The sequence below is a fragment of the Halichondria panicea genome, chromosome 3, assembly GCF_963675165.1.
Source record: "Halichondria panicea chromosome 3, odHalPani1.1, whole genome shotgun sequence".
Taxonomy (NCBI): domain Eukaryota; kingdom Metazoa; phylum Porifera; class Demospongiae; order Suberitida; family Halichondriidae; genus Halichondria; species Halichondria panicea.
The window spans coordinates 6,749,634-6,771,912 of NC_087379.1; the positions used below are offsets into that span (position 1 = coordinate 6,749,634).

The following is a 22,279-nucleotide window of genomic DNA, read 5'->3' on the forward strand; positions in this document are numbered from 1 at the left end:
CGCTATGAGGAAGGGGTCTGAACTCGAGGCTAAATGAACGTTTGCACTTCTAAGGGGGTGGGGCTGATAATAACTAGAAGATTTATGGAAAACAAAAAAGCTAATAGCTAAACTCACAGTCAGTGGCATGCAGGGCCCACCATACTAGCTAGCATGCAATAATTATTATAGGCCTAAAGTTTACAGTTTTTGGTCTTGGAGTCCCATTCTCCTGCATGTACTCTCACAGACGTGGGTCGAGAAGAACTGTTGAATCCCCCCATAACCAGCATCAGTGTGTCCATACACACCAGCAGGTCCACAAGAATGAATAGCTGGGTCAGTGAGAGTTATGCAGCTGCCTTGTACCGCACCTTCCAGATCACATACAACCAGAGTCTTTCCGGACTTTACCCAAGTGAAATGACTGTACGCTTGTAGAACATCGTTATGAGGTGAGCTTATAACAACGCCACAGTTGGTGCTGAATTTCTCTATTTTGCCCGAAATCGGTACCTCCCACAAGTAGAACTCGTTTCCACTGTGCTGAACCACATCAACAGGTGAAAAGACCACTTCTGTTGTTGCTGGACCTTTGGTTTTGTCCCAGTTGAACTCTTGAGCGTAGACACCTGCTACAGTTTGCACTTCGAGTTTCTTCAGGTAGCTTTCCAAAGAGTTGAATTCGGGTGCAACACGCTTATGCTTCTTGAGGATAATCTTCCTCTTATTCCTGACATCATAGCCATAATAGACGTGGGACTCAGTGCCTTCGGTGAAAGGATTTGGAGCAACTTTGAAGCATACGTCAACCTGGGGGGGTTCAATCAATAAGCCTTTCTCCTGTAGATCAGTAAATCCTTTGTTTGGGACTGGGGCGGTTTTTTTCCCGTACAGCTCAATGATGGTTGTTGAAGACCAGTTAGGCTCATTCGAATCAAAAGTACATTCGCGAACAGCAGCTTGTTTTGCAGCCTCAGTTCCCATAATGCTGTCGCATACAGTCCTACAAAGAAACTAGAGTATATGTGAATTATTAACATTATATAATACTTACCTATGAACAGCTTGACTGACTTCGTCTGGCTGTACTGCATCAAATTGCCGAATAAGCAATCGCTTGTCACTCTGTTCTCGCAATGAGTCATTGAAGACTTTGATCATTTGATCAGTGAGCTGTTTGTTGATGTAGCCAAACCAGTACTGAAGATCGAGCTTGACCACCTCTGCCATCATTGAGTAGTGTGATATCCCAGCAGGATCTCCAGCTGGATAGTTATCATCAGTGCCAGAAGGGTAATATTGAGAACCATGGCAAGGTGCATCAGCAATGTGAATCAATACCTGCAGTACACAAGAGTTATTGTAGGAAGCCGGTTGCCACAAAATCAGACAAATATTTACCTTGCTACAGTCACTTCTCCAAGACAATTTTGTGAATGTAGCCTTCAGAGCACCCATAATGTCTTCTGGAGTGTCACCACCTCCATCAGCATGAATGGCACTCACAAAGGACTTGAAGCTACTCTTTGAACTAGGAGTTTGAGAATATAATGTAAGAATACAATTAAATCCACATTTTTACGTTGTGAAATTCAACCAAGTTGTTCTGGTACTCTCAGGCTGATCATAGTCAGTGTAGCGAACAAAGGAGAAGCGAAGATCACACCCCTTGTACTCTTCAACCAGTTGATCTCTCAGTTGCTGAACGCTGTTCTTTACGGCTTCAATGTGACCTCCCATTGATCCCGTGCAATCCACCATAAAACACAAATCCACCTAATAATAATATTATTAACATAATCTATATACTACACAGGGGCGTAGCCAGGATTTTGAAAAAAGGGGTGCTATCATAGGCGCCTGATTTTTAGCCGCGCAGCGCCGAAATTTAGTTTACCAGAAGCCACACCTCTTATTAATGACGTTATAATTAACTTATCTGCCAAGTGGGGCGTGGCTGAACTTTTTATTTGCGCTTGCATAGAGAAGCTGGCCGGCCACGATCACAAAGAGAACTAGTTCATAGATTTAAGCCAGAATAGCTCACAGTTTAGAGACTGAATCGTTTTCCTTGCTATACTAGCTAGCTAACAGCCTAACTGCAGCAAGATCTGGAAGAGAAGGGGTGCTCAGCTGGATAATCAGATCTATGATTTGTATACTTGACTCAGGCTGGTTGGGGGTGCTCGAGCACCCCTAGCCCTAGCACCCCCCCCTGGCTACGCCCCTGCTACATGCACATTCGGCCACACTCAGATTGTTACAACTACAACTGGTACTGATCGCGAAACACGTTTCTGAGCAAACCGCAAACCTTTGGATTGGTGATGTCGAGCACAAATCCCATTTTGATCAAGATGAGGCTGCTCTTTGCCTTAATGGAGCAGTCCTTCAGTGTCAGTTGCCTCCCATGTCTCACAGCGTCCACCGGTCGTCCTTGAAACGAGAAGGTATAATCACTTATACTGCATCCAATCTCAGCTTCAACAAAAGTAGTAAGTGAGGCGATGGTATATTGCTGCAAAAAAATTAACGGTGGTGTAGAATAAGAAGAAAAACGCTTAAATAACCTAATAGGTATAGCTATGTGCATACAGAATTGACATGCACACCTCTGGCTCAGATGAAGGAACAGTTATTGTGTGCTGCCTTCCGTTCATGTCCTGGATGTACAACTCAAAAGGTGACATCACAATCAACAAGACTGAAGAGTTATTGCAAAGATCAGCTTCAACTATTGTTTTGTTATCCTCCAATTTCACCCTACATTGTCAAAATATAAATACCAAGTGATGGACTGCAATAATTTTATATACAGAGAGCAAAAAAGCCATTGAATACCTTTCTCGTCCAGATTGTACGACCAAACGCTGAAGATAATGAGGTAATGAGGCATCTTTTTGTCCAATCAGTTTCTTGAGGCCAAGAACAGTGGAGCTCTGCATGAGGAATGTAGATAAACAGTTAGTGTCAGACATAGCTAGCTAGACTCACCTCTGGATTGGGTACTTCGACAGTAATCACCTTCCCAGTCAGAGTCTTAGCATTGATTGTCCAGCTACTCATAGTGCATCAACTTGGTTCTTATATCGAAAATAAAGCAGCTTCCACAGTTTAATATGCATACATGCACGTACATGTAGAATACTGCAGAATCCGGTGCTTTCCCAGGTAAATCCCCCAAAGCACATTTTCATGGAAAAGTGAATAATTATTTGCAAATAAAACAATACTGAGGAACTGGCTACTCTGTAGTCAGCACTTTCACAATAAGGTTATTTACCTCATGCTCAATGAATAGTATTGACAGTGCAATCTGCATGCTCAGAAAGGGGGGTGGGGCTGGTCATGTTTACAAGCTAGCTCAAGACCAGCCACACCCATCAATACTGGCAAGCAATGGCGTCTCTTACTACAAAGTGCCTAAGTGCAGCCAGTAAGGGAGACCTGAACACTCTAAGAAGCCTCAAGCAACAGATCAACCTCAGCGAGTGTTCTGACAAGTTTGGAGCTACTCCAGTCCACTATTCCGCCCGCGCTGGACGTGTAGATTGCTTGAGATGGCTCATCCAAGAAGCGGGAGCTAACGGTAACAAGCCAGCTAACAACGGAGCGACCCCTGCACATGATGCAGCTGCTACTGGTCAGCTAGACTGTCTGCAATGGCTAATAGAGAATGGAGGATGCTCAGCAACTGGCAGGGATACCTGTGGTGCCACGCCCCTTCATCTTGGTGAGTATGCATTGCAGCGCTAGAAAGTGCTATGACCATTACTGTTGTGTGTGATGCCTGTAGAGAATTCGTTTGCAGGTACGATAATTATGCTTACACTTTTAGACACATGTACAGCAGCTACAGAGAGTAAATGCATACATGCATGTTTGATGTGTCAGACTAGCTATTGGTAATGATCATCATTGAAATCTGGTAGAAAAGCATCTCCCTCAAATATTTTTACCACCTCTTCTCCCAGCGGCAAGGTTTGGGCATCTGAGTGTGGTGGTGTGGTTGGTGGAGTCCGAGGGAAGCAGTGTACTCGACAAGGCACAGAATGGCGTCACTCCGATACACTTAGCGGCAGCAAAAGGTAGTCTCAACTGTCTCAGGTGGCTCTCCCAAGCCAACCCACTGTAAGTACTTGACACTCTAAATTAAATATTTTAAATAATTTTTCTTTTAGTGCCGTCAACAAAAGAGCTGACAACGGCACAACACCAATCTACTTTGCAGCTCAAGAGGGACGTTTAGACTGTCTGCAATTCCTCATATCACAGGTGAGAAACCATCAGGAAATAAATTGTTCCTTGACTGCAATTACTCCTTGGCTGCATGACTGTACTAGGTTGATGGTAACTGTCGGCTTCGGGCGAGTGATGGAATGGCACCAGTACATGCTGCGGCTCAGATGGGACAGTTGGATTGTCTGGCGTGGCTGGTGAGTTGATTGCATGTATCCCTTCAGTAGTCTATTATATCAAGTGGTGTGTGTGTGTTTGGTGGATAGGTTGAGAATGCTGGTGTCTCACCCAATGAGAGGGACAATGATGGAGCCACTCCAGCACATTTTGCAGCTGCAAGAGGTAGATCTATGCTTTATCGTAACTAACTTACAAGTATCCATGCAAAATGCATTTAATATATTTAGCTCTTTTGACAGTGTCTTATAAGGATTTTGTGCATGGTAGGCCAAGGCCCAAATTTTTCGAAATGGGCATGTTTCTGGAGCTAACTTTGAGAGACCATCTTTAGAAGATGGATTTAGTTAGTAGCTGTTTGATGTTGATGGTATGCTTACAAAGTGAGATTAATAATTGCTCTTGGGTCCAAGAGTCGTTCATTTTTCAAGAAAGTATGGGCTTTGTGTTATCTTAGGGAGTTATGTGCTGAAAAGACTGACTTTAATTTCCTTAGGCCATGTGAATATTTTGAGATGGTTGTTCACTCACGGTGGCAAAGTTGAGACAGATGATCTGGGAGGGACACCACTCCACGATGCAGCTGAGCACGGTCAACTGGAGGTAAGTACAATCTCTACCCTCTCTGGTTGACTAGTAGCTATATTTAATTCTGACAGGCTCTGAAGGTGCTGGTGGCCACAGGAGTAGACCCACACACTAAGGACCTGGATGGAATGACTCCGGCTGATCTAGCCGAGGAGTGCAAGCACTTAAACTGTGCCAACTATCTGAGAAGTCAAAAAACTCCAGATCCCCCTACTGAGGTACTAGATCTACTATAATTCAACAACTGTAATGATTAACATATAACAGGTATATATTTCGAGAGCAGTGTATATAAATGTTCGCCATTTTCACTGATTATAAGCATGTACTACCCACACATTTAATACCGTATTACTAGAATGTTTTGTGAGTATCAAACTTTGCAATAGTTGATCAATTCGCACCATTAAAATCCGCAAAACCTAAATTATTACTAGTAAATACACACGATCCTTGCCAGAACGCAATAGTTAGATCGCAAAGGGGTCAAATTTTCTGCTGATTTGGCTCATTCGCAAAGGTTTTCATCAGCAAATATTCTAGTAATACGGTATTGCATGCATGCAATGTGGCCTATCAATATATTTTTTAGTGTGCTGCTTTCAGTGAGCTCGTGCCCATCAGCATGCTGCTATTCTGTAAATTCACAAAAACCTAACAGTCTTTCTGCGAAAATTTATACCCTCGAAATATACCCGCTATAATACGATATTTACATGCTGTGTTCAAACAACTGCCATTATTATTTACATGCTGTGTGTGTATCTGCATGCAGGAGGATGAACTGGAAAAGCCTAAAACTGACTTCTTTGGGCTGAATGATAGCTATCTCGTCAAGTCTCCAGTTTCTCCAAAAAAGAAGATTGTTCTTCCTAACATGAAGTAAGTCAGTGCCATGTTACTATAATATCTGTAACCATGTACATTGCACATGACTCTCATTAGATCAAAGTCCAAGACGGCCAAAGCAGTGGTGGTCAATAAAATTGAGCCTTCAGTTCCAAAACCAGCCAATCTGGCGCTGTTGTCTGAGAGAAACGAACTGAAAGACGTCTTCCAAAAACTGAGGACGAGTACGAGTGATCCGATTGGTGAAATCGAGAGAGTGATTGATGTCGAAAATGACGAGGTTAATGAAGAGCCCAGGAAACCAGTTGTTATAGAACAGTCGTCGGTAGCTAAGGACATTGATCCAATCGAACGCAAGTTGGCCGAATTTGAACGTAAAAATAAAGCTGCAGCTAAAAAAGTGAATCAAGTTGTACCCAGCAAAGAACAAGTTGATGGTCCTCACAAGGCACAGTCTCGTTTTCAGCCTAAGAAAAAATTCACTCGTCACCCAGAGAATGTGTCCGACTCAGAATCAGAAGATGAGGGAAGAACACTACCAGGTTAGTTATATAGTAACTTTGTTTAAGAGTATTATTTTAGAATTGTCTGTTTTCATACTTCAGGAGCGAAGAAACAAAAATCCTCGCTATTGAATGAGGTCAGACAGTTTGAATCAGATGCTCTCAAAACAGCTCCTCCTGTCAAGAAGAATTTAGTACCAGTAAGTGTAGTGATATAGATTTTTTTTGACTAGAGTATAATTATGAGTTTTTTGGAATTTTGTGCAGACTAAGCTTGGCCGTGTAAAAGAGGAGAAACCAAAGGCAAGAAAGATGATAGGACAAGTGGAGGGTCCTGATCCAGAACCAGAACCGGAACCAGAGCCACAGCCTGAGTCTGAGACTGAGGAGGAACTTGGTGGGCAATTGTTTAGTTATATCCCACACTCATGATTCAAGAAGCCATTCACCACTTTTTACTATCCCATAAACCACGACGACACATGTGCATGGCCACAACACTCGGAGATGTCCTGATAATCTCACAACACTCCCACATTGAACAGTACACACGCACACACGCACACACACACAACTTAATAAAGGCGTAAAATGTGTTGGCTACACTTTTTGTTAATTGGCACGTGATTTTATTACTTTTTGGCACACACACACAGATTCAGACGAGGAGTTTGAAGATGTACCGTTATGGAAGAGGGCACTCATGAAAAAGAAAGCTGAAGAGGACAGGAAGAAAAGGATTGCCAGAAAGAAAGAAGTGAGAAGCCATTGCCATGCAGGGCTAGAGTAGTCTGTGGTGTGTAGATTAGTAACACAACTCATATAAATGTAACCAGCACCAAGAGTCTTGCCAGCTACATGGTACTTATTATGTAAATTTGATTAGCTGGGGACCTCTTTTTGCTCAAATAATTATTCCATTTTTACGCATACAGAAAGAAGCTCAAGAAGCCAAGTGGGTTGAGGTACCGGCATGGAAGCGAGCAATGTTGGAAAAGAAGCAAGCTGTCATGTACGTATAATAATATCTACTTTACCAATTAATTGCTATGCAGACATGCAAATGCTCTACCATCACTAGGAAAAACGGCTTCACAATCCCTCTAAAATGTGATCATGCTTTCATCTTAAATAGTTTTAATCGTGTATCATTTACCCATAACTGTATGTATTTTTGTTTGTGTTCTACCACAGGAGTGAGCAAGATATTGCTGCTGAAGCTGATCAGTACAAAGAAGCTGAGAGAGAGGCGAAATTCAACTCACTCCCAGAGTGGAAGAAACAGCTACTCTTACAAAAGAAAAAAGACTGATTTATACATTTCATTACTTGGCACCTAACAACATGTACCATGCATTTATAGCTTTAATAACTGCTGTTCTTTTTGTCAATAGTATTGCATTATATAAAAGTGGTTGTAAATATTGATCAAAGAACATAATAAGAATATAGAAGACAATGAAATTGGAGTCCCTTTGATACCATTGATAGAGAGCATTGTTGAATGGACACCACAGAGGAAGAGATACACAATGTACAGTGGGCACTTAGACAGAAAGCTGACAGTGAGAGTTACAATGATAATTGGTTTATGGTTCCTTAAGTGTAGTAGGCAGGCTTCTTGAGGTTGATGCCATATTCCCCAAGCGCTTTGCCCAAGTCCTCCATTGTCAGTGTGTACTTACGATCCTATAGTATGGGGAAGGCAGCTATGGTAACCAAAGATCATCAGAGATACTCAAAATATATTGAATGAGTGCAAACAAGTAATTTTTTGCTTACAAAATAATAAATACTTCACACAATATTGCAGTATGCATGGAATTCATTGTTTAGCCTACTACAGTGCTTCTTTGGAATAACAGTAGAGCCATAATGGCTACGACAATAGAGCCATAATGGCTACGACAATAGAAGACATAAGCTGCTCACCTTTGTTGCCTTTCTTGCACTCTGTCCAGCACTCCTCATCTTGCAATGTTGGAGAGCATCGTTGGCAATATCTGATATGAACTTCTGAGCCGCCAGTGACACCAGTCTCACACTGCAAGACAAAACAAACACGGAATAGGGGCGTGATTTGTCTGGCACAGAGTCACTATCCGCGTCACTTAGTGGTGGGGAAGTTAAGGGGAGAAGTTTAGGCTACACGGTCAGCTGCTACTGCACTTATCTGGTATCTTTAGGCTTTGAGTGTAGGAGATATGGGGAAGAAAAATGTGAAAGAATGGGGGAGGTATCAATCTGTATCAGTATTAGTGCACCAGACAATTTAACTTTTCACACTTCAGTCTATTGCCCACATCAACATAATCGGGGCCCACTCACCCTCTCTCCCTCCACCACACACCCTGCACTGTACTCCCACTACTACAGTAGTCTGGATGTAAGGAGGACTGAGCTGAGGCAAGACTCAGCATGCCCTTGCCACGTTTTCACTCTTATCAGAACTACACATCAGATTGTACATGTGATTAAAAGCCTCAAAAGTGGCAGCTGCCCACATTGTACATGTAAGGGTCAACAATTGAAAGTCGGCAAACTTTCCAAGAACACCAGGCACAGCTGTAAATGGAATGTACCCCACTGCACATAATTGTAAGAATCTCAAATGGCAACCCTTGTTAATTAGCCATGTAAGGCTATTGAGTGGCTACCCTCAACAGACATGTGGGCACCACAAAACCACAATTACACAACCAGAGCACATACATGTATCATATGAAAATGCTAGACCACAAGCTCCACAGCTAATCTACTGCATTGGCATTCACAGCCTCAAGGTGCTTGACTCAAGAGGCTGTAGCTGTTATAGGCTAACCCTTTAAATGCCCTCAGGTATTTCCTGAGTACTCTCATAGTAGCGGGAGCAAAATTACGGTAGCAAGCCCTTGACACATGTACATGTGTAACTGTTACAATATCTTGACAACCTGTAAAGGCACACTAACATGCATGTAGCAGAGGAGGTATAAAAATAGGTTACTAGAATTGCACGCTCTTTTTACACAGAAATTGAAAAAACCAAGTCAGAGACACTTAGGCTACAATGTAAGGATTTAGTGCTTCACCATGGATGCAAGAAACAGTATATCCTAACCTAGGTAAAAAAAATCCATCCAGAGTACACATAATTATGTATATAGCTACCATATAAATGTCGCCCAATTATCTCGGCCCTACGTCAGAATGCATATTGTTTACTCTAGCAGGGCTATCTAGTGGACTACCTCAGATACGGGAGATCCCAATGATTGGGAACCACTGACCTCACTGTGGCGACAGTGTGGCCCCATGCTGTTCCAGACCACAACCACAACCACTAAAACAGGAAGCACAGAGTATAATAATAGCTACACAAACCCCCAAAATAACCTAAAATTTTTGCTATGTGGCTTATAGGGGGGGCACCTGGGGACTACATACGTATTACATGATATTACGTGACACTGTGGTTAGTGTGTGGGTACACATTGTAACTGGAGTAATTGATTATTGTGTGGGCTGGTTAATTACTATAATAATAGTGGCTGACTCACATCTTGGGATCACGTGTGGAGAATCCCGCTTTCTGGAGAAAGTGAACAGTCACAGCATCGGGAACCTAATCAAGTGCACACAGCGTTACATACATGCATACACCGTGCATGAGTAGATAGTTTGAAATTAATAATAAATACAACAAAATTAATATTAATCTGTATAATTATAGATCACGGAGAAGCCCATCAATGACTATTGAGATGACTCATAGATCCAAATCGTACGCAGTAATCATAATAACGCCCAGTGTACTATGCTCGCAATTATATGAAGCAATGTGCCAGCACTGGTACAAGAGAGCTGTGCTTACAGTGGGTGTATAGTCCTCTAGCTGGGCACAGAAGTCCAGAAGAGACACATCAGGAATCTCGGGCTCGTTCTTAATGTCTTCTACCGCTACAGGATTGTCAGAACTGGACAGAACGTGGCTAGGGGCATCACTAGCCATGGATCTAAAGTCCCTAGAACTTAGATTTATTTTTTGTTTGTGAATTTCCAATTGGTGTGCAGCACGCGTCATCCAACGTCACTAAATATCAATGAATGTGCTAATTGAGGTTGTAATTGCATTTTTTTATTGAATTTCATTGAAAAGTGGGGAGAGCAGACAGAGCACATAATAAATAAATAAATAAAATTAGGAGTGAATAATGGTAGGTAAGTCCTTGGCTAACTCAATAGTCTTAGAAGAGCTTCGTGCAAGCCAGCATCGACAAGTTAGGTGGGTGCTAACATTGCACTTCACCGGTAGAATTTCCGAGTTCAGACTAATCCCAACACAGGGAATCTTGCTAATGCACTCGACATACTTGAGCAATGTACGAATAGTCCAGTTTGGATTCACACTCACAGCATGCACTCGATCAGATACGACAGAATAGTTGAAGTTTCCTCGGTCTTGAATGGCTGCCCGAAATGAGATGGGGATAGTTGGGCCAGTCACCTCGAATGCAATCACAGGGCTTGAAGGAGTTATTCCCAAACTTCTAATGGTTCCACTGTAAGCAGAGAGTTTCTCGTATTTGCTCATAGCTAACGGGACTCCATCAACGATGGGGAGGTTCCTTCGCATACTATCGATCAGGCAAATGGTGGATTTATCGATGACGGTCGACATTTTGATTCCACAGTCTTCGCTCCTGGCTGTCTTGCCAATATTTGGGAAGTAGAGATAACTGGAAGATTTCAATCCAAACTTAGTTTTCACGAGTTCCTGAAAATGGTAAAATGATATTGAAGGGTCAGCAATTATTGAATCAATATCCTTTCCGATGAGCGAGATCATATAGCAGGAAGGTTGTCTAGCAACAACGCGAGGTCTTGTGGGACTTGGAACTGGAGATTGATCAATGGTGCAGTGTAATAGGGACTGGTTTGGTTGCAGAATGCTATCGGCAGGCAATACATCAAGACTGTCGAACTCGTAGAGAGACAAATGTGAAGGGTGCACAGAGGAAGGCAATCGGCCACAGATCATCCATTTTAGTTCATTAATACTCATCGAAGTCTTGACCTTCATTCTTAGCATTAAACCGTCTGCTTGATAGACTCGTATGAAGATATTGCGAGTGGATCGAAGTTTAAGGTCTTCGAACGCTTCAGTTTTTGGCAAATTGGCAGGGTTTATTTCTCCAAGGTGTAGGAGTACCTGTTTCTTGCAGAGAAAGAATAAACTCGAAGGTTGTTTGCATGCACTAGCAATGTTTTCAGTTTTAGAGTCTGTGTCGATGGCGTTAGCAAAAGCAATACACCGATCTTTCAGTGAGACAGAATTTTGTGAGCTGTCGTCCTGTCCACTTCTTTTGTTTCTGGAAACAAATATTCGGTTCAAGGCTTTTCTTGTGTCGCTCCCGTCCTCTTGTATCGAAACTCTGATAGTTAGCATTCGTAAGCTATCAGTAGAGCTACTCCTCTTGATGTCGAAGGTGAGTGAAGAGTCTGCATAGATGCCAAAAAAGGGGCGGATGGTCATTCTTTGCGAATAGGGCTTTGATCCAGTGCTGCAGCTTGCGAATGTGGACACTCCACCTTTTGAGAAACAAACTGCATCCATTCTTGGTTCAGGTTTAATGCATAATGGCTCCTGTACATGTGCAGCATTTTCCTCTACATCAGGCCAAGATATCCTCACTTTGGATGCAGCCTTTCTTCTTCTGTTTGGCCAAAAGGAAAAGCATTTAGATTTTGAGGTTGGAGTAGTCACAGATTCCATTGTGGAGTTATCCGAATTAGCAGTACCCTTGCAAAATATAATTTCTTAGCTCTATCGTATACTCGTATTCAGCAAAACTGACTCACACTCTACTTTGCTTGTGCAACAGTGTGGTGTTCATGGCTAAAGTAGTGGTGAAGCCGTGGGTGGATGAAACCACAAATTAACCACAAGCAGTTGGCTGCACTAAAATTGCTTGCCTGTCAATATTACATCATTTATCAGTCTCACATCTCTTTGTTTATGGAATTGAAGTCAATGGGCTCTGCTAATTTACAAGTCTCTGAGTGATAACCTCTCTCTGGAATTCTGAATAACAGTGAGCTTGTGAGCTAGCTAGTAGCTAGTAGTGGTTGAAAATATAGCGTGTGTGTATATACAAGCTCTAATGATACAGCTACAGATAGATCTAGTACTGTAAAATGGTACAAGAGCTACAATTCAAGCATGCATATGCAGTTGTAGTGCTACCCTAAGGTTATTTTTGAGGATACAATCCTGTTACAGTAGCAGCTTTAATTGTTAGGGTAGATATAGATATGGCTGGCCTACCATACCACGAGGCTCGAGAAATAACACCCTAGGTAGCTGGCTTCCAAAGTAAACTGTTTTTTTCTTCCTTTTCCAGGCACAATGCTTCGTCGTGACATTCGTTTCTTTATGTTCATGGGCTCTTTCATTCTATTAATTGTGGCACTCTACCAGTTGAGATCTACGCCCGATTCTGAGCCAAGTCATCCTAAACCAAACATTATGGATTTGAACCCCAAAGAAAAAAGTCGAAACTTGAAGTCGTATGTAGAAGGAGAACATCAGACATTTGAAGTCAAGAAATATTCACTGCGAGATTATGTGATACGAAATGTGCAACAGTTTGTATTTTTTGTCGGGTATGCTAGAAGTGGACACAGTATTCTAGCAAGCATTCTTGATGCTCATCCGAATGTGGTCATATCTCACGAGTACTCTCTCTTTCATCAATGGGATGATGATCCGATAAATCACACCGATAAGTCCTGGCTTTTCAGCACACTTTATGACAGCTCTAGCAATAGTGTGGAGGAGGGTCTTCGACGGAAAGAATCTTCAAAGAAAGGTTATAGTCTTGCTGTGCCTGGGTGGTGGCAGGGGAAATTTGATGGAATTATTGACGTGATTGGGGACAAATCAGGTGGAATGACTGCTCAGGTGTATCGAAAGAGCAAGGAGCATTTTAAGTATCTTTATCAGCAGCTAAAGAACACGATACAGATGCCCATTAAAGTGTTCCACGTTGTTCGAAATCCCTACGATAATATAGCTACTATGATTCTCTATAACACACACCAGAAGAGTAAAGTGAACGAGACACACCAGTTTGACGATGTTGATAAGTTGCGTCAACAGATTACAGCGTACTTCAACCAAGTTAGGAGTGTTATCAAGATGATCAATGAAGTGCCTCTGGACGTAATTGAAGTACACAACACGGACATGATTTCCAACCCTAAAGGCGTTATGAGAACTGTGTGTGAGGCATTGCAGATACGATGCTCACAAGAGTATCTGCACATGTGTGCCAAGACTGTTTTTGTATCCGAATCAAAGTCAAGGCATTTGGTGAAGTGGACACCTGAACTACTTGATATGGTCGCTGATGGTATTAAAAGCTTCAAACATCTTCAAAGATATTCTTTCAGTGGATAATCAAACCTACTATCACGTTGTATGTTTATATGTTAATCACACTGTTTATTCACACTGTTTTTTTGTATCAAATTTCTTAAGTTTCTTATTTATGCTGTTTCTCGGCAACCAACCCATTTATAATAACCAACAATTTAATGTATTTTCAACTCTACTATTTACAGTGTAAACTGAGCAGTGCAGTTCTGAGAATAATGACTGGATATAATAATTATTGTGGCCATGTCTTTACTTTTGCGCATGCGTAGAAAAGTCTAGCTGAAAAAAGAGGCGTATCTCGTAACTCAGTCCTTTGACCTTTCACATTTACGAAATTTGGCGGGTAACTGCAGCGAGAAGATCTGAAGAACTTGTGACAGAAGAGATCAATAGAGCCATGATTGGAGGTGACAGCATTCTAACACCTTCCCTGGAACATACTCTACCTAGCACCATTCTACTAGGCCATAAGAAGAAGCAATTCAAGGTATGTAGAGATAATTTATGATTTATTTGATTTGAAATCATGGTGTTGTTTCTTACAGGTAGCTGTGGAAGGGAACATCGCAAGCGGCAAATCCACTCTATTGAGCAAACTGCAGCTCATGAACTCAGTCGAGGTATGCAATCCCTCATTTAATTAATGTCATTGTTCATTGTTTTGTCTTTAGGTTTTGGTCGAGCCTGTTGACAAATGGCAGAATCTAGCTGGTGGAAATTTAATTGTAAGTGAGCGACACTGTGTTACAACTTTGCTTCACGTGTTGTCCCCCTCCACCTCCTTACAGGGCCGCATGTACGAGGATGCTGAGCGCTGGGGCTACCTGTTCCAGTCCTACGTCCTCCTCACCATGATGGAAGTGCATCACAAGACAGTGGTGAGGGCCTACACTACAGTATACTAAAATAATATGAGATGCTTTGCAATGCCCTATAGTAAGTAATTTGACTCCTGTCCACTTCTAACAGTTAAGTTATTGACTACATCACTGTTTCTCTTTTGAATAGCTTTCGTTGTGTTTGTTTCCATTCTAATTGTATGGCTTGGTGAAGCTAGTGCAACTTTTTCTAGTATCTCTCACACCCTATAATTAATATAATTATAACCATCACTATTGACCCCCTCCCTTCCCCATAGATACATGTATATTGACCGTCCCCCCTGCATAGATATGGTACTCTATTGACTCCCCCCTCTTACCCCTCCCCCCTATGCACACACAGAACTCACCCATCATGATGCTGGAGCGCAGTGTGTACAGTGCCAGGCACTGCTTTGTAGAGAACCTGCACAACAAGTGAGCTAACTCTAACTCTGACTCTGACTGTGTGTGTTCTCTAACAAGCTATCAGAATACCCCTCCATTAGGGAACACCCTCCATTAGGCCCTCCCCATAATGTGTGCTCTTTGCTATGACAATGTTTTGGCTAGGTTGGATTGTAAATCCATTTAAATCGATAGGTATTTTTACCTTTAGTGGGATTCTCAATGGCATTTTATGTGTGTATTTGATATAGACCAAATAGACTGAAATTCCATTAACGTTGATATCGATTAAAGTATGAGATATTAGTCATCGATTCTGTGGCTAAGAGGTCAGTTCATAAACTTCCAATATATCTGTATTCTCACTTTAGTGGGATTCTCAATGACATGGAGTTTTCATGTTACTGCCAGTGGTTTGACCACCTCGTACAACAGAACCCACCAAAGTTGGACCTTATTGGTGCGTTTGACGTTAGTAGACTTAGTGTCTGTGTCCTTGGCATGGATTCTGTTTAGCTTTGTATTTGGTTTCACTAACCACACTGCACACACACACACACACACACAGTGTATCTACGATCCTCCCCCGAGGTGTGCTATCAAAGACTGCAAGAGAGGGGGAGGAAAGAAGAGAAACCAGTCACCTTGGTAACTTTATATCCTATTGATTACCTATGTCTCTGTTTGTTTTGGCAACTTTATAAAATACTGTTGTTTGAAGTTGTTATTATTTTGGCCTCCCTCCAGGAATATCTCCAAAGCTTACATGATCGCTATGAGGATTGGCTGGGAAATGAAAAGCATCACTGTTGGCATGGAAACACGCCTGTTTTGGTATGCGTGTATGTGGATGTGTATATACGTTAGAGCACTGTGTATACTAATTAATTAATTGTTGCTCATAATTATAATTATTGTGATAGGCTTTTATTTGGTGTTGTGTGTTTGTGCAGGTGATTGATGCCAATGAAGACTCCAGGAAGAATGCTCACGTCTTTGCAAAGCAGTGTTCAAGCATTCTGGAGAAACTGGACTATAGTCAAGAGAGCAGAACACTGATAAGATAGCCTCATTTACTGTTCCTTTGTGTCATGTCAGTAGATCTGCATGTATTTTTTAGAAGCGCATATTCACTCTTCTAGCTCTTGTTTTTGTTTTTAGTTTATGACGACCCTGTATCGGTGTACACTATTTCTAATTTTAATGATCTTTACCGTCAATTGTATCTAAAATTGGTTATCTGTTTGTAATACAAACGATCATTACCATATCATTAGCATTATAGCCCCACCCCCACTTAAAGCTGCCCCTGCTTTTCTCCTCAAAGATACAAGAACCTGTTACCCGGATCCAGTAGCAGGCATGGCCACCTCGGACAAGAAAATAGAGGCTAAGAAAAGACAGCTCCTCAGCATGAAATACAACCAGAGGTGATGATGTGTCATAATATGAAAAGTGTTAACAATAATGCAGAGCTATAAATCATTTGACACCTTTGATCGATTATGCGTGCATCGCTAGTACAGTGTCACACATAGTTTATAGTTATAGCCTGTGGCAGTAACTTTCCGTTTTGTGAGCCGGCGGTGATGGCCATACTTATGACTGTGAGCTTTGTTCCCATGCATGCAGGTCTCAGGTTGACTTCAGCGACAAGAGAGTTTGTGGACCCAAAGCACAGCTACTGGAGAATTCAATATCTAACGAGTAAGTTAATTAATATTTGAGCTTAGTGAGTACCATTACATAGTAAGACAGGTCTGCATTGAGAAAATCAAGGGGAATTATTTCATACTGAGTAGTATAAAGCATCGATTAACTCATAGTTATGATACCAATGCCCCCCCCCCCCAGTGCTAAAACTTCGGCACCAGGGGTGGAGCTACTGGACCCCAGCTGTGAATACCATCTCGTCTGGAGATCCAGCGTGGAGAAAGTGAGTCCAGGTGCATGTGTGTGAGTGTGTGTTCCCAAGAACATTACCATTACATCAACTATTAATGTGTACACTAGGTGTGCGGTATGCTTTTATGTTTAATTACTTAATTCTCAGAAGTTATAAACAGAGGAGGATCGTCAGGGTCAAAAGGTCTTAATCATAAAGCTGCTTTCGGAGGACTTTAATTGAATTCCACTCATCTACTCTTCCTTTAGTGTCTCCAATTTACGTGGAGCTAGTTCAATTAAAGTCCTCCGGAAGCAGCTTTATGATTAAGACCTTTTGACCCTGACGATCCTCCTCTGAGTTATAAATGTGTGGCATGTCTTCATACATTACATTTTTTTCTTCTTCTCAGATACTAGTAATAAAGAAGTTCAGAGATGTGGAGGTCACTCGGAAGTTCATGGAGCTGACCACCTGGCTAGTAGAAGTAAGTCACTCCTAGTGTATTCTGTCCCAGTGATGCGCTCAGAATGCTCACTGTATGGTAGCTATTTTCAATCAACGCCCAAATTTACCTCTCTTTCATGGAGTAAACTAGGCCTAAGAGGTGGTTATTATTTTTTCTAGAGGTGGTTAGTGCCAACTAACACTGACAGTGTGTGGGTACATCCCTGACTGTCTCTGTGCTCCCATGGAAACACTTGTCCCTGTGCAGGAGAGGGGGTTAACTGTCATTGTGGAGCCAGCTGTACTGATGGAGGGAACTGTGAGGGACAGTGACGCTTACTCTAACACACGAGGGCAACTCATCAGCTGGGAGGATGGGATAGAAGGTGCAAGAGATGACATAATTATAGAGTTACAGAACAATATAATTATTGTGTTGTTTTGGTCATGTCCAGGCCTGCTTTAAGAGGGTTAGAAATGTGTTGCCATTATACTGTAACATTATCTAGCCATTGATATACCTGATTTTTAATGCCACTTAAAATTTGTTAGCTGCAGGATTGTATTACACTGTCATGTAGTTGGAGCAAAGCAGTGGTTTAGATGATTGTGTTTTTCGGCATCTGACTGTGTGTGCATTGAGGTATAACTCCTCTCCCTCCAGAGTCCCAAGTTGATTGTCTGTGTGAGGCAGACCTGATAGTGTGCATCGGTGGAGATGGGACCCTCCTCTACACCTCATCACTCTTCCAGGTAACCTCGCTATAATAGAGATCCTAACAATAGCTTCTTTGAAGTTTAAATAGTCCGATTTTACTAATTCATAAAGCTAAAATGTGAGCCTTTTAAGACGTGTATTAAAATCACAATCATTTTCGGGCCCATTTCAACAAGTAAGATAAACATTTTAACTGAAAGAGCTACACGTATAATTATTATTATGTAACTCTTACAAAATCACCAAGATTGATTTTCATTTCTATGTGGTCATCTCTAGTGGCTACTTCTGCAACTAGTAAGATTCCTGACAAGAAAGTAAATCTTTTTTAAGTTTTTAATTTTAGTTCTCTTGAAACTCTATAATTATTTTCTCATGCTGTGATTACGGTGTCTAATCCTACAGGAGAGCATACCTCCGATCGTGTCCTTCCACATGGGATCACTGGGATTCCTTGCACCATTCCAGTTCACCAAGACAGTGGGCAGTGCTGAGAAAAACATTTACCAGGACTATTTGGACAAGGCATTGAAAGGTAGTTCGATTAGTCAGTGTTTAGTAATTACAATGCATATGCCCCGGGGCTATCAATGTGTAGTAGTGTCTTTGCCCTCATAAATTCAGGCAATCATGGTTTTAAGTATGAAATGTCCCATTTACAAAAGAGGAATAGCTGCGTTTTGTAGCTCTTACTAATGTACAACACACATGTTAATCTGGCCAAGTTTCAACACTTTGCCATCGGAAGTTTGAGTGCATGTATTTTATCATTGAACCTTTCAAGTAGTTGATTGTATAATTATATGTATCCATGGTTTGCTCTGACTGTGTGTGTGCATGTGTAAAATTAATAGTTGAGTGTATATGGTTTGCTCTGACCATACGCATGTGTGCACAGGTGGTGTGAGTCTGACCATGAGGCTGAGAATAGAGTGCTCTATAGTAACCGACCACTCGGTGACAACCAAGACGGCTGAAGAGTGTCTCCTCTCACCAGATCAGAGCCTCACACAAAACACCTTCTCCCTACCCAGAAAGAAGTGGAACAAGAAACTGGAGATGTCCAAAGGAATACTAGTAAGTGTGTGTGTGTGTGTGTGTGTGTGTGTGTGTGTGTGTGTGTGTGTGTGTGTGTGTGTGTGTGTGTGTGTGTGTGTGTGTGTGTGTGTGTGTGTGTGTGTGTGTGTGTGTGTGTGTGTGTGTGTGTGTGTGTGTGTGTGTGTGTGTGTTACCAATTTCATGTATCAGCCTATAAACAACCTTCCAGTGAGGAATTTTAATCAAGTCATAGTAACTGTTACCCCCCTCACACACACACCCACACACAGGTGATGAATGACCTGGTGGTGGACAGAGGGCCTAATGCTTACCTATCTAATCTGATTGTCTACTGCAATGAGCGAGAGATGACCTCGGTACAGGGAGACGGTGAGTGGCATTTATCATACCGCCATTAAAATTGTGCATGAGTGTTATCAGCAGTGCATGAACTCCTGGTGTTATATTGGGGGGGGGGTGGGTGTAGTTGAACATCTTTCAACAGCCATAACTTTAGTATCATTCATCCAATTGCACTATTTTGTGAAAGCTTAGAGGGATACCTTTCAAATGGTGTCATTAATACTCATATTTGGGAGATGAAAGAATTTGCCAATTTCGGCCAAATACCATGGTCCAAGGCCAAGTGTTTTATTGTGCTGTGTACATGGAGAGAATTCCCATTATTGACCGTCTGCGTGCAATTACATCTACCATCTCTCACTGAGACCACTCTGCAGTGTACCTCACACTACATCAGTACTATTGACCTTCTAGCACCCCGTAATGGCGTTTGAAGATGATTTGCTTGAAATTCATGCACGCAGTTCAACAATAATATTATCCTCCACTCTAGGTATCATCATAGCCACGCCCACTGGCAGTACAGCATACTCTCTGGCAGCTGGTGCCAGCATGGTCCACCCGAGTGTACCGTGTATGCTCATGACTCCCATCTGCCCCCACTCCCTCTCATTCAGGTCCATTGTCGTACCGGCAGGGGTCGAGCTAAAGGTCAGCCCCCTGTACCTAGTTCCATGGTCTTTTTTGGGAAATATTATTGTCTGTTCCAAATTTGAGACTTGAGCATAACATCTGAAAGAGCTCCTTCTAAGCTTTTAGAAAGTATAACTGATTGGACCAACGGAATAAAGTTATGGCTATTCAAAGATGCTTCATTTAACGCTGGGTCCCCTGCATTTTAGAGTTAGGTATTAGTGCTTGATATTGGGTGGACTACACTACCTGGTGCATGTAGTTACTACTTGTACGTACATATAAGGTACATATAAGGTAGCATTAATAATTGCCCCTGGCACCCACAATCACATTAGACTAAGATTATTAGCGATTTTTGCAGTCACTGACTCACTGGTCAATGTAACTGGAGCGCTATGGTAAATGTGTACAAGTCTATAGTTGTTTGTTTTGTGTGCTTCCCTCAGATCAAGGTTGCCCCTGGCAGCCGAAATTCTGCCTGGGTTTCATTTGATGGCAGGAATCGTCAGGAGATCAAACAGGGGGACAGGTATGAAACAATTGATAAATTGCATATTTTACCCAAAGCGATTGCTATGATTGTACAAAGAGAATTTTTCATAGCCACATAAAGTATACAGGTAAATGCGCGTCATGTACTCTCCATAATGTGTCATTTGACTTTGCCGATTTTCTCTTGTTATGTAGTGTTGTGATAACGATGAGCGAGTGGGCAGTGCCGTGTGTCAACAACACAGGTCATGTGACAGACTGGTTCGACAGCCTTGCCGAGTGTCTGCACTGGAATCAGAGGAAAGAGCAGAAGAAGTTCAATCCATAGCATGCACAGAACACAAAACACATTTAGTCTATCAATAATCTCTATTTTTTGGGGGAATTGTGATTAAGTATTCCGTTTAACATTGTAACTGCATACACGTACTCTTACGAACAGTTTAATACACAATCTGAAACAACAGAAGTATGCTGTTAATCAAACTAGACCAGAGTTCTATATAACCAGGAGTAAATCTACATTAGGACATTAATTAATGTACTTTTCTGATAATTATAACACGTGCACATGTCCATAAAAGCATGCATGCAGCTATAAAAGGCCATTCCAGCAGAGCATAATTATTATGAACATAATTCAGTTTCAGTATCCCAAGTTACAGAAGAGTAGTTGCTGAGCTATGATAGGGCTGCACCACCTCTTGCTGTGTGTACTGCTGCCTCTCTGTTGTGGGCTACCCTCTGGAGAACATGACCAGAGCTATAGAGTGGAGGAGGAGCTAGATCTAGCTACCAGTGAGTTTACTGTTTGCATATAGCTAGATTATATAGCTAGTCTATATTGACCTGCATGGTAACCATGCATTGAATGTTTCTCTCTGCAGCTCCCTGTTGTCTGTACAAGCCTACTGATAAATCCTTCAACCATGCTGATCTGCGAAAATGGCTAACATCCGTCTGGTGTGATCCTGAGCTAAGCTACACCTACGTTACTCCTGACGATGGTACCACAATGTTTAGGGCATCTTCCATTTTTCAAGCTGATTCTACTTTTGCTAATTTGTCAAGAAGTAAACCGAAACAGATACGGACAAACAATTCACCTTGCTACGACTGTGTCCCGTTATTCTTGAAAAAATTCAAACCTTCTGCTCTTTCATCTTTCACAATACATGTTAGTCGTATCTCATCCATGGGGAGTGCTACTGAACTGGAGTGTATGGCAAAACTGGTTGCAAACAAGATCAAAGTCGTGAGCATAGATTGGGAGAAGTTTGCTAATTCCATGACCAAGGTTTGCAAAGAAGAAGTCATGAACACTCTCAACAATAATGAAAAATTCAAGGAAGCACAAAAGGTTCTCAATGAGCAGATTCTGAAGATAAATAAATGGAGTAAAAGCTCGAATGTTAGTCAGTTCTGTATTTAAGTAGCTAATCGATTATAGATCTAGTGCTATAATTATTCTTATATTGATATAATTATTCTGCCTTTGTATTCCACAATAATTATTTGCTGTACTAAGCTATAAACTAGATACTCCAAAGCAGCATTAAAATTGCTCTGAATTTTGTCTATAAGTTTCTCGATAAGGGATAATCATATCCGACTCTCCTTTAATGCCAGGCTGTGTCTCTATATAATGATAGCAATACCTGCACAGCGTATGCA

The 22,279-nt window shown here is 41.7% G+C and overlaps 7 protein-coding genes across 8 annotated transcripts; 4 read left to right on the top strand and 3 right to left on the bottom strand.

Moving 5' to 3' along the window:
• Positions 1-64: 64 nt before the first annotated feature.
• Positions 65-3,138, bottom strand: LOC135333185 (alpha-protein kinase vwkA-like). The gene is made up of 8 exons (XM_064528093.1): positions 2,977-3,138; positions 2,824-2,921; positions 2,595-2,745; positions 2,297-2,500; positions 1,565-1,758; positions 1,384-1,513; positions 1,037-1,323; positions 65-985 (listed from the first exon to the last, which is right to left on the bottom strand). Exons 1-8 carry the CDS (start codon positions 3,046-3,048, stop codon positions 181-183), a joined length of 1,941 nt encoding a protein of 646 aa, XP_064384163.1. The 5' UTR covers positions 3,049-3,138; the 3' UTR covers positions 65-180.
• A 188-nt stretch (positions 3,139-3,326) lies between these two features.
• On the top strand, positions 3,327-7,802 carry LOC135333188 (espin-like). Its single transcript, XM_064528096.1, has 14 exons — positions 3,327-3,715; positions 3,957-4,113; positions 4,164-4,257; positions 4,326-4,418; positions 4,488-4,563; positions 4,895-5,001; positions 5,058-5,204; positions 5,762-5,868; positions 5,932-6,377; positions 6,441-6,538; positions 6,606-6,735; positions 6,995-7,095; positions 7,274-7,350; positions 7,533-7,802. Exons 1-14 carry the CDS (start codon positions 3,382-3,384, stop codon positions 7,648-7,650), a joined length of 2,085 nt encoding a protein of 694 aa, XP_064384166.1. The 5' UTR covers positions 3,327-3,381; the 3' UTR covers positions 7,651-7,802.
• On the bottom strand, positions 7,717-10,395 carry LOC135333194 (transcription initiation factor TFIID subunit 10-like). The gene is made up of 4 exons (XM_064528102.1): positions 10,192-10,395; positions 9,878-9,942; positions 8,271-8,382; positions 7,717-8,027 (listed from the first exon to the last, which is right to left on the bottom strand). The coding sequence occupies exons 1-4, from the start codon at positions 10,327-10,329 to the stop codon at positions 7,938-7,940; spliced, it is 405 nt and encodes a 134-aa protein (XP_064384172.1). The 5' UTR covers positions 10,330-10,395; the 3' UTR covers positions 7,717-7,937.
• Positions 10,396-10,445: 50 nt separating this feature from the next.
• Positions 10,446-12,249, bottom strand: LOC135333189 (uncharacterized). Its single transcript, XM_064528097.1, has one exon. The coding sequence runs from the start codon at positions 12,091-12,093 to the stop codon at positions 10,519-10,521; it is 1,575 nt and encodes a 524-aa protein (XP_064384167.1). The 5' UTR covers positions 12,094-12,249; the 3' UTR covers positions 10,446-10,518.
• Positions 12,250-12,254: 5 nt separating this feature from the next.
• Positions 12,255-13,936, top strand: LOC135333192 (uncharacterized). Of its 2 annotated transcripts, none has more exons than XM_064528099.1 (2): positions 12,255-12,412; positions 12,722-13,936. In XM_064528099.1, exon 2 carries the CDS (start codon positions 12,727-12,729, stop codon positions 13,777-13,779), a length of 1,053 nt encoding a protein of 350 aa, XP_064384169.1. In that variant the 5' UTR covers positions 12,255-12,412; positions 12,722-12,726; the 3' UTR covers positions 13,780-13,936. The 2 variants fall into 2 exon arrangements, with proteins under 2 accessions (XP_064384169.1, XP_064384170.1); XM_064528100.1 differs by having other exon boundaries at positions 12,292-12,420.
• A 136-nt stretch (positions 13,937-14,072) lies between these two features.
• On the top strand, positions 14,073-16,235 carry LOC135333193 (thymidine kinase 2, mitochondrial-like). The gene is made up of 9 exons (XM_064528101.1): positions 14,073-14,245; positions 14,304-14,378; positions 14,430-14,483; positions 14,547-14,636; positions 14,983-15,056; positions 15,398-15,486; positions 15,595-15,674; positions 15,774-15,860; positions 15,980-16,235. Exons 1-9 carry the CDS (start codon positions 14,156-14,158, stop codon positions 16,091-16,093), a joined length of 753 nt encoding a protein of 250 aa, XP_064384171.1. The 5' UTR covers positions 14,073-14,155; the 3' UTR covers positions 16,094-16,235.
• Positions 16,236-16,297: 62 nt separating this feature from the next.
• On the top strand, positions 16,298-21,091 carry LOC135333190 (NAD kinase-like). Its single transcript, XM_064528098.1, has 12 exons — positions 16,298-16,456; positions 16,659-16,733; positions 16,881-16,962; positions 17,324-17,398; positions 17,627-17,744; positions 18,023-18,111; positions 18,482-18,611; positions 18,975-19,153; positions 19,405-19,504; positions 19,971-20,128; positions 20,560-20,642; positions 20,801-21,091. The coding sequence occupies exons 1-12, from the start codon at positions 16,389-16,391 to the stop codon at positions 20,931-20,933; spliced, it is 1,290 nt and encodes a 429-aa protein (XP_064384168.1). The 5' UTR covers positions 16,298-16,388; the 3' UTR covers positions 20,934-21,091.
• Positions 21,092-22,279: the final 1,188 nt, after the last annotated feature.